This window comes from Phoxinus phoxinus (genome assembly GCF_949152265.1).
Source record: "Phoxinus phoxinus genome assembly, chromosome: 7".
Lineage (NCBI taxonomy): Eukaryota > Metazoa > Chordata > Actinopteri > Cypriniformes > Leuciscidae > Phoxinus > Phoxinus phoxinus.
The window spans coordinates 14,169,754-14,181,840 of record NC_136882.1 but is presented as its reverse complement, the minus strand read 5'-3'; the positions used below and the strand labels follow the sequence as shown (position 1 = coordinate 14,181,840).

General features: G+C 38.4%; 1 protein-coding gene across 4 annotated transcripts in view; it reads left to right on the top strand.

The window, feature by feature from the left end:
• The window catches only part of myo16 (myosin XVI), a 185,976-nt gene that overhangs the window by 81,110 nt on the left and 92,779 nt on the right, over nucleotides 1–12,087 (top strand). For all 4 annotated transcript variants that reach the window (XM_079618669.1, XM_079618668.1, XM_079618671.1 and 1 more), the window contains exons 12-14: nucleotides 761–826; nucleotides 3,061–3,188; nucleotides 6,835–6,940. In XM_079618669.1, the coding sequence (XP_079474795.1) occupies nucleotides 761–826; nucleotides 3,061–3,188; nucleotides 6,835–6,940 (300 nt within the window). The remainder of the gene's footprint in view (nucleotides 1–760; nucleotides 827–3,060; nucleotides 3,189–6,834; nucleotides 6,941–12,087) is intronic.

Here is a 12,087-nt window from a genome sequence, read left to right as displayed (position 1 = left end):
CAAGGTCTCTCGCTCCCTCTCTCTGCCGTGCGCGCACTACGCATGTACGCTCTTGCTCGCTCCTTCTAGATTCCGGTAGATTTTAACTAATTTGCGGGCATCAGGGAGACGCTATCAATATGCGGGAGAGTCCCGGGAACTTCCGGGAGACTTGGGATGTCTGTTAAGTGTCATTCGCTCAATTATGAAATTTTTAATGCAAATATAACAGGTTATGTTTTCTTGGTAATGTCATGTTGTTATGACAAAGACACTGACAGGTTATGATTTATTGGTTTATGTCAAGTTGTCATAACAAAGACATATCAAACAATGTCATTTTTGATTTATAAATGTCATAATTGAGCGAATGACACTTAATGGCAGTTGTCATAAACATACATAAAACCTCCTTCATATTCATGACATGTGTTATGTCATGATTATGAAGGTGTCATGTCAGTCTTATGCACACCCCTTCAAGTAAAGTGTTACCCTACTAAGTGGCTCGGACAATTATCTTTCAAAGATTTTATGCTTTTAATCTTGCAGTCTTTCTCAAAAACAGTGATTAGTTCTTCCCCAAAAGCTCTCATTTCATCAAAGCCAACAAACGTGACAACATTTGGAAGGAGACTGGTGTTCGCAGACTTCCAGAAGTCGTGTAGCACCAACCAATCAAATTTAAACTACTAATTTCAGACAGTTCTTGTCATTATTTGTGTGCAATATGATGGGCTGTCACTGTTTACATGATAACTCTAATTCTCTGTATTTTCAGACGTACATTGGACACATTCTTCTCCTCATTAACCCTTACAAGGACCTGCCCATCTACTCTAATCTCGTAAGTACAGACAAGTGTGTGTTTTTTTTTTGTGTGTTTTTTTTAATGAAATCAATATTCAATTAATCAGCAGTATGATTTAGAATGTGCATGTGTATATCTGGCCTTTTTGATTTGTTCTCTTGTTCACACTAAGCGCAACGCATCTATTCAAACAGGACTTGATCTTCTGATAAATTATTCATGTCCTTCCTGACAGTGATAGCCTACTCAACATACAGCGCCCACTTCCTGTGCCCTCTTCATCTACCCATCAGATCTTCTCCCCTCCTTCCTCTATTTATTTCTGTATCTACCTCGGCATTGTTAGAGGTTCTCAAGTTCTCAAGCCCGACTGCCGTCCCCTCTGATACAGCTGGCTGTCCACAGAAAGACAGTTGATGAGAACACACTCATCAGGGACACACAGCATGTGCTGCCCACCGCTAAGAAAAATAAAAGATGACAAGATGACCATCTGTCCGGCGTAACGCTTTATTGGCACGTGAAGGGGAGCAGAGGAGTAGATAGAACACATACACACACACTTTATAAATGATATGCAGTGGATCCGCTGGGGGCGTCTGTCCCCTGTCCCCTGATCAGAGACTCATTTCAGGCATGATTTCTCCTGTGTGTCCCCCAGATTGGGGCTCAGAGGCAGAATGACGCATTGAAAGAGAAGGACATATGTACTGTAGCATCATCTGTGATGGCCTCAGACCACCATCATGCTCAGGTTACATCACCTGACCCCCTTTATCACATACTTTCATCCAGGGTCTGTATATCAATCTCTGTCCTTCAGTGCACAGCCTCCATCTTGTCCCTTCAAACTGTCCAAGCGATGCTGTGAGGCTAATTTTCAGTACATTCCAATCTAAAATCCAAACTATAGTGACTAAACTAAAATATTATACATATATATATATATATATATATATATATATATATATATATATATATATATATATATATATATATATATATATATATTCTTTTTTTTTAACTAACTTTTAACTAGAATGACATTTTAGATTCAATTTGATAAATGTTTGTTTTGGTGTTTGTGGTAAAACATTTTTTTTTTTTTTTTTTTTGGGGGGGGGGGGGACTTTTTTTGTTTTGATGTTTTGTTTCAGTTTTTTTTCTTATTTTGGGGGTTTGTTTTGCTTTTTATGTTTGTTTTTGTTTGATTTTCAGTTTTGATTTTGTTGTTTTGGGGTCTTTTAAATACATCTTTTTTGTTTTGTTCCTTTTTGTTTTGTTTTGTTCCTTTTTGTTTTGTTTTATTCCTTTTTGTTTTGTTCTCTCTCTCTCTGTGTGTGTCCATGCACAAGATTGTGGGATATCATAACTATATGCTGCCTTCTAAAACCTGATAAAGATATCAAACTTTGTCTGTGACAATAGCCTTCTGCACATATGGATGTAGTGTTCATACATTTGGTCAATTGTGGACCTCAGTGTACTGCCTATTAAGGCTGCAATAATTGTCATTCATACACAGCCTGCAACTCTCTCTTCCTCTCTCCTTCCTGTGCCCTTGTGTGTACAGTATGTGTGTGTTGTGTCTCAGGGGTAAAGGGTCATGTTTTTACTCAATTCATATTGCTTTATTGGCATGCCATATTTGGGTACATATTGCCAAAGCATTGCACAAAGCAATAATAACCAAACAAACAAGAAACATATATACTCTGTCTCTCTCAATCTGCAGTGTGTTTGTGTGTGTAAGTGAAATTCGTTTAGCTGTCACCATGATGCTCAGTGTCTTGGTTTCAATTGCCTGGACCAAAGGATCAAGTGTCTTTGCTGTGGCTATAAATGTTTAAATAAATGCAAATAAGAAAAGACTAATCACAATACAGAATGCATATTGTAGATGAAAGAATAAAGACTAGTCAGAATTTCATATGCAAATATCACAATGATGTAATTACTGTTGGTCACATTTAGAATTATTCTTTTTACCATGCTCATGTGCAGCATTTACAAAAGGCAGTAGAACATGGCAAACCTAAGACGAAGACCTGACATTGTCTACAAAATCAAGTTTTAAATGTCTAAAGAGTGTTTAAAGAGTCTTTACGTTAAGCACCTCAGGCTTAATTAACTTCAGGAGTTTAATGCTTAAAGGTTTAGAACTAATCCTGACCAGAGTGTTTGAAGAATAGCAATACTAACAAGCACAGGTCATGGGAAATTAGCAGAGTTATGTAAATGTGTAATGCTTCTCTCTGTCTCTCTCTCAGGTCAGTCAGTTGTATCTGAGCTCCAGTGGTCGTCTGTGTTCCTCTCTCCCGCCTCATATCTTCTCTTCAGCTGAGCGCGCTTATCACATGATGCTGCAGGAGCGACGCCCACAGTGTTTCATCATCAGGTGCCGCCCACTGACATGCATTACACTGTGATATTTGTCATTCATTCTTCACCTTTTCATGTCTTACTTGCACAATTAATATATATATATATATATATATATATATATATATATATGTATATATATATATGTATATATATATGTAAGTCTTTCATCAATAGGATGGTGGCGATTTCCCCTTAAGGTGAATCCAATATTACGCTCTAAATAACAAAGACTGAGAGAATGCATGTCCTCAACCTGTCCTTTACCTGCCATTTTGCCCTGAAATGTATGATATTCACTTAGCTTTCTCAACGCTTTCACCTCAGTTCAAAGCACACCTCCACTGTGTGATGCTTGATGTGCGGAGTTCTGAAATTAAAAGCCATGTGAATCTCCAATCCTGTACAATTTATGAAGCCGCCTGGATGACCTGAATGGCAAAACATCTCAAATGCAGTGTTATATAGTGTAAATAAAGGTGCATAGAAATCATCTGAACAAGGGGATAATTTGAAATTATAACGTTTTATCAGGTATTAATATTAATGAGGTGACCTAACATTCACCCATTGGTTGTCACTGATTAGCTGAAAAGCGGGTAAGTGGGCACTAGTATAATAATAATATAATATAATATAATTACTTGGAAACGATTAATCGCATGCAAAATAAAAGTTTGTGTTTACATCATATATGTGTGTGTACTGCATGTGTATAATTATTGTGTGTTCTTAAATATATACATGCTTGTGTGTATATATATATACAAAATAATAATACACAGTACACACAAACTTTTATTTTGTGTGTACTGTCTATTAATCCTGATTAATCGTTGCCCAGCACAATATAATATAATATAATATAATATAATAATATTTTCTTGTTGAGGATTGGAGTTAAAGTTTAGGTAATTCATATGCATTTATATATTATATCATATCATATTATATTATATTATATATATACAATTTTATTTAAAAGTATACAAAAAAATACTTTTATTTTAAAGTCCTTTTCCTGAAATCACAAAATTATGGAAATGTATTGGTCAAAAGGTGTGGGAACCCTGTAACCATAAAAGATTTCCAGATGTTTGGCCAGATGCTACCAAATACATTCCACGGGACATTTTCTACCTTCTGTCATTTATGCACCAGCTTGTATTTTATAATAGCGCTCCACAGCTCAGTAAGTGATCCCGTTCTGCCAAAGAGGTCCAAATGAGGTCGCGTTAGAAATGTCTTCCCTCGTTTTGCTATAGCGACTCCTACATCGCCCGTGAGGCTCTCGCTAAACGCTGTCACGGAGACAAATGTGCCGGGGACGGTGTAAATCCAAACCTGTTAAAAGCTCTCAGGGAGATTAATGGATGAAGTGGCAGTGGTGTAGCCCGCACTCTGTCCTGCTTTGCACTCCGGTCATCTCTGATTACAATTAAATCCTGTTTCTCATTCTGATGCTTCTCCACTGGCCCAATCCTGGGTTTCGCTGAGCCAGAGAGGATCTGACAGCTACTTTAATGCCCTCTCTGCGTGGGCTATCCATCACACAGACACACACACACACACGCACACTCGTCCTGCAGGTGAGGGCCATGCTCTAGTGACTACAGAACCGGGGAAACAAAAGTGGTGGAATGCTGGTTCAAGAGGCTCACGAGCACACGCACACACACCTACTCGCTACTGGCTCAGGAATGCACTGCGCCCTTGAGTTCAATTACAACCCAGAATAGATTTCCCAAAAAGAAATTGAAAAAATGGGAAGAAAAAGCATCAGACCCTCCAGAAAATGATTAGTGGGAGGCCGAATGACCTTTTTAAAACCATCTGCTCAGACTGTTTTCTTCCATTCACTCTCTCTCGCGGGTCTCTGGAAGGACCCAAGCTCTTTACGCCGCATGTGGAGACGGTAGTTATCACTGCGAGCTCCTTGACTGTGCTTTATGGCTCATTTTAAGAGGTCGTAACATTGAAGAGTGGTGTAATTAATAAAGTTGCTGTACATTTAAGAATATGAAGTGGGATGCACTGCAGTAACGAGATGAGATTTGCATCTACCAAAGCCCTTGTTAGTAGTTGAGACGTGGTGTGGATTAACACCCTGTAAATATACTGGCGAAAAATAATTTATATATATATATTCAGCATAGTGCACATCATTCACAGTTTTGAAAAAAAAAATATATATATATATATATATTTTTTTTTTTTCATATATTATCTGAAAATGTAACTGAAATATAAATATGTTTCAACATTATACATGTCTTTATGGTCCTGATTAAAAGTTTTAATTTATGTTAAAAAGTAAAAAAAAAAAAAGCTTTTAAATAGTAGTTTGTACTTTTCTGTGTGGTTAGGGTTTTTTTAACAAACTGAAAATTTTCAGCCAACATTTGTGTGTGATGTGTATTTTTAGGATGTTTTATAGAGTATTTAGCTTGGCAACATGCTCACTTTAAGCTCTGTTGGAATCGGTTGTGGCATCTGTTGTCTTCCTCTATTGGGATGCTGCCTATGTAGGCAGTAGACAACAAGGCCGTTCACTAGGTTTCTGAACGGGGCTTATGAAACCAACTATAGACAGTGTAACAAAAATAAAGAAGTATAGAACATAAGTGAAATGCTTACTTGGACACTTAAGAATTGTAGAAAGATAACACATCAATCAATTAAGAATCATAGAGGCAGTAATTATATAGTATAGATTTAGTATAGACATGGTGGAGAAAACAACTAAATGTATAAAACAGAAGAATAAGGGATTTGAACTAATCCCCAAGTAGTGCGTTTGGATAAGTGAAGATATGATGGATATCATCTGGTCAGGAGAAAGATGCCCGCAGGCCAGGCAGAGGTCAGGCATCTTTAGTCTTGAGTCATGAGGATGGTACAGTATATTGCTGTAGGCTGACTGAATCATCTCCGTGAAACTGCTCCCTGACCAACTATAAGATCTCCCAATGGTAAACTGAAAAGAGGCTGACAGGAGCACGCATTCACTATAGGAGACCGCCGGCCCAGAGGTCTTTAAAAAGTCAACTGTTCTCTTGTTGTTGTTTTTTCTTTCTTGTTCTTGTCTTTACACTGACAGAGAAACTTTTAGGCAGCTTCTCAGAGTTTTTTTTTCTTCACTGTTTTTTAACAAACACTGTAAAGCTGCCTAAAAGTTCCGCTTTTCTTGCTGTCACGTTATTTTAATGACAATTAAGCAGATTCCCCCAATGTATATATCCATATATTTCCAACATAATGTATATTATTCCATATATGTCCAACATATATTTCACAAAAAGTTGTTAATTTATATTTGATTTATAAAAAAATCTGTCAAAATATATTAAACCCAGATAGCAAATTGATATTGGGCCGAATCTGGTTGAATTTCGGCTGTGACTTTGGCCCACATACCACATGGAATTACGGCCCAAGATTGGCCCTACTTGCCAGCTTTTAAACCAGATTCATGCCGGAAGCAGACCAAAACTCACCCACGACCTCTTCCATGTCCCCAGAAATCAGCCACAACTGGCCCACAACAGTGTAACATATCAACATGTTGTGCTATCTTTAACATATTTTAAAAGTAAATCCAGTATTTATTTATTTTGAACTGAGATTCTCCCCTTTCTCACTTTGTTTTTGTTTGTGTCTAGTGGAGAGAGTGGTTCTGGGAAGTCTGTGGCCTGTAAGCACGTCCTGAAACACCTGGCTGTTCGCTCAAGTCCCAAAGGCTTCGCTCTAGAGCCACGGATGAAGCATGTAAGTCTGTTAATGAACACAACATACATCTACAGGTGAAATGAACACGTTTTACATCAAATACTTTACACAAAAAATTATTCTGCCTTTTGTAATCATTTGGACCCCAACGCAATAAAACATAGTATTCTTTGTTTTCCATTTTTAAATAGTTCAGTATCTTTAAAAAAAATAAAGATTTATTTGAGCTACAAAATTCTTTAAACTCATTAAAAAAAATATTCGCTTTTTTTTTTTTTTTTTTCAGGAACATTTTACAATAAAGTTCCATTTGTTAACATTATGTACACTGTAAAAAATGTCTAACCTCCCCAACTCAAAATTGTCTAGTGACTGGTCTCATACAAATTTAATTTGATAAATTTCACTTGGGCCAATTGAAAAATGTAGATGCGACCACTCACTAGAAAATGTTGAGTTGGGGAGGTTACAGTTTTTTACAGTGTAACCGCATTAGTAAAGAAAATCATTTATTAATCTCAGTTAATGTTAATATCAACATTGACTAATACGTTATTAAAATAAAAACTCGTATCTGTTAATATTATTTAATGGACCAGAGGTAACGTGAACTAACAATGAACAGTTATTGTTTTATTAACTAATGTTAACAGATTAATAAAAAGTGTAACAAATTAAATCCTCATTGTTCGTTATTTTTAGTTAATTTTTGTTTGTTGCGTAGCTTATACGCTGCTTTATGTAATGATTATGTTGTATGTACTCATTGTGTTCAGTATTTGTGCTGTGGTTTTCCTCACACGTGTCCTTTTATCTTGACCCTGGAGGTGTTTATGTGCTTTCAGTTACTCCGGTTATCCTTCAGTCATGAGAGTCTCAAACAGCTGTTATTCTCTTATTCATGGGAGAATTAGATGCTTTGAATGACTATCCAAAAGCCTGAGGCAGTCAGTTTGTGCTTATGGTTGAATCTCAAGGAAAGAGCCATTTCTTGTTAGCTCAAGACATCATATCCACATACAGAAACCATTAGAGTGGTTTAATGGCCCGGAGCAATGGGTGACATTATTACACTTGAATACATCTGTGTGTGTGTGTGTGTGATCTCAACACTATTTTGTCTCCTAATGAGCACATTTTATCAATGGTGACTTACCGCCACCTGGTGGAAGCAAGTGTCAAATGCCCATATTATGTGGCATAGTGGCATAACATATGTATACAGCTATGGTTGTGTAGCTAGGTTTTTAACCAGGTTGGATTTTTACAGACCACTTGATTCAAATGTGCATGAATGGTTTTTATAATATTTGACCAGTAGTATCTGTACTTTCACTCAAGTAAGGAAGTACTTTGTCCACCGCTGCATACAGACATACACTTGCTAACTTCCCTAAGCACTTCCCCTCAGGGGAATCCCCGTCACCATTTTTAAATGCATTCATCTTTAATTCGGTGAGGGAAATGTATTTGGACAGACCCTCAACCCCTCTATTTTGACTGAGGGATCAAGTCTACTCAATATGTACACTTCACAACGCAACATGATTGTGACATCACAGCAGGTCGTGCTTTATTTCCCCCCACCCCACACAACTCTAGTGTATGATACTTGAGTTATTTTGACATCTAACTGCATAATGCTTGTAGCTAAGTGTAATTTTTCTATATTTTCGTTAAGCATACAAGGGAATAAAAAATATAAATAATAAATCCGCTCCATTGCGGATTCCAAGTGTTCAAGGGCTTATGGTGTTTCATCATAAGGAATGATGCACATCTGAGTGAATGAGATGTTAGCAAGGGAAGGGCATAGAATGAAAATGCACTTTAATACAGTTTAATACTCACTCACTCCACTCACTCCACTCACTCACTCACTCACTCACTCACTCCACTCACTCACTCACTCACTCACTCACTCACTCACTCACTCACTCACTCACTCATTCACTCACTCCACTCACTCACTCACTCACTCACTCACTCACTCACTCACTCACTCACTCACTTCACTCACTCACTCACTCACTCACTCACTCACTCACTCACTCACTCACTCACTCACTCACTCACTCACTCACTCACTCACTCCACTCACTCACTCCACTCACTCCACTCACTCACTCACTCACTCACTCACTCACTCACTCCACTCACTCACTCACTCACTCACTCACTCACTCACTCCACTCACTCACTCCACTCACTCACTCACTCACTCACTCACTCACTCACTCCACTCACTCACTCACTCACTCACTCACTCACTCACTCACTCACTCACTCACTCCACTCACTCACTCCACTCACTCACTCCACTCACTCCCTCACTCACTCCACTCACTCACTCACTCCACTCACTCCACTCACTCACTCACTCACTCACTCACTCACTCACTCCACTCACTCCACTCACTCACTCACTCACTCACTCACTCACTCACTCCACTCACTCACTCACTCCACTCACTCCACTCACTCACTCACTCACTCACTCACTCCACTCACTCACTCACTCACTCCACTCACTCACTCACTCACTCACTCCACTCACTCACTCACTCATTCACTCACTCCACTCACTCACTCACTCACTCACTCACTCCACTCACTCACTCACTCACTCACTCACTCACTCACTCACTCACTCACTCACTCCACTCACTCACTCACTCCACTCACTCACTCACTCACTCACTCACTCACTCCACTCACTCACTCACTCACTCACTCACTCACTCACTCACTCACTCACTCACTCACTCACTCACTCACTCCACTCACTCACTCCACTCACTCCCTCCCTCCCTCACTCCACTCACTCCACTCACTCCCTCACTCACTCCACTCACTCACTCCACTTACTCACTCACTCACTCACTCACTCACTCACTCACTCACTCCACTCACTCACTCCACTCACTCACTCCACTCACTCACTCACTCCACTCACTCACTCACTCACTCACTCACTCACTCACTCACTCACTCACTCACTCACTCACTCACTCCACTCACTCACTCACTCCACTCACTCATTCACTCACTCCACTCACTCACTCACTCCACTCATTCACTCACTCCACTCACTCACTCACTCACTCACTCACTCACTCACTCACTCACCTCACTCACTCACTCCACTCACTCACTCACTCACTCACTCACTCACTCACTCACTCACTCACTCACTCACTCACTCACTCACTCACTCACTCAACTCACTCACTCCACTCACTCACTCACTCACTCACTCACTCACTTCACTCACTCACTCACTCACTCACTCACTCACTCAACTCACTCACTCACTCACTCACTCACTCACTCCACTCACTCACTCACTCACTCACTCACTCACTCCACTCACTCACTCACTCACTCCACTCACTCATTCACTCACTCCACTCACTCACTCACTCACTCACTCACTCAACTCACTCAACTCACTCACTCACTCACTCACTCACTCACTCACTCACTCACTCACTCACTCACTCACTCACTCACTTCACTCACTCCACTCACTCACTCACTCACTCACTCACTCACTCACTCACTCACTCACTCACTCACTCCACTCACTCACTCACTCCACTCACTCATTCACTCACTCACTCACTCACTCACTCACTCACTCACTCACTCACTCACTCACTCACTCACTCACTCACTCACTCACTCACCCAGTCTCAGCCAAAGACCTGTCATGACAGAATTAATGTTCAGGGAAATTTTAAATTGTGGGTGGGAAAAAGGGATCACACGTTTTTTTTTTGGTGTATATATATTTTTTTGTGCTTCATCATCTTTCTGTAAATGTCTTAATGCTGTCTAGGTAGGCAGCTCATTAGGGTTTGAGACAGAGTCCACGTTGGAATCTCAGGCCTGTCACGATCGTGAATTTTGTCCTGAAGATTAAATAAATAATTAAAATAAATTACATTATGTTCAGTGTAAGCCTAATAATAATAATACTGTATATGTATTATTCTTGGAATCATACATAATATAATAATATATAATATAATAATAATAATAATAATAATACAATTTATGATATTTACTTGATGGTTTACTTTAATGCTGTGAAAATGAATAATGATTTATATAATATAGCCTAATGCAGTCTGATTAAACCCACAAATCTTAATTTTGTTTAAATATCTTTTTGTATTTTATAGTAGCATATATATATATATATATATATATATATATATATATATATATATATATATATATATATATATATATACATACATACATACATACATACATACATACATACATACATACATACATACATACATACATACATACATACATACATACATACAGGTGAAGCTCGAAAAATTTGAATATCGTGCAAAAGTTCATGTAATTCAACTGAAAAGGTGAAACTAATATATTATATAGACTCATTACATGCAAAGTGAGATTTCAAGCCTTTATTTGTTAAATTTTTTTATGATTATGGCTTACAGCTTATGAAAACCCTAAATTCAAAATTAGAATATTGTGAAAAGGTTTTCATAGCTGTAAGCCATAATCCTCAAAATTATAACAAAGACTTGAAATATCTCACTTTGCATGTAATGAGTCTATATAATATAGAAATAAATGAAATGATAATTCAAATGTTTCGAGTTTCACCTGTGTGTGTGTGTGTGTGTGTGTGTGTGTGTGTGTGTGTGTGTGTGTGTGTGTGTGTGTGTGTGTGTGTGTGTGTGTGTGTGTGTGTGTGTGTGTGTGTGTGTGTGTGTGTGTGTGTGTACTTGGTATACATTACATTGTGGGAACCATAATGTCCCCACAAGGATAGTAAAACCTGAGATCACCTCCATTGTGGGGACCAGCCAGCGGTCCCCGTGAGGGGAATGGGTTAATAAACATACTAAATTATATATTTTTGAAAATGTAAAAATGCAGAATGTCTCCTGTGATGGGTAGGTTTAGGGATAGAGGCAGTGTAAGGGGATAGAATATACAGTTTGTACAGTATAAAAACCATTACGCCTATGGAATGTCCTCACAAGGATAGAAATTAAAGCTTGTGTGTGTGTGTGTGTGTGTGTGTGTGTGTGTTCTTTAATCTTTCACCGGAAAAGGAGACACAATATTTAAGCGTTTAATGGCATTTCTTTATGCGCTTAAATTTCCCTTATTTGGATGGCAACGTGATT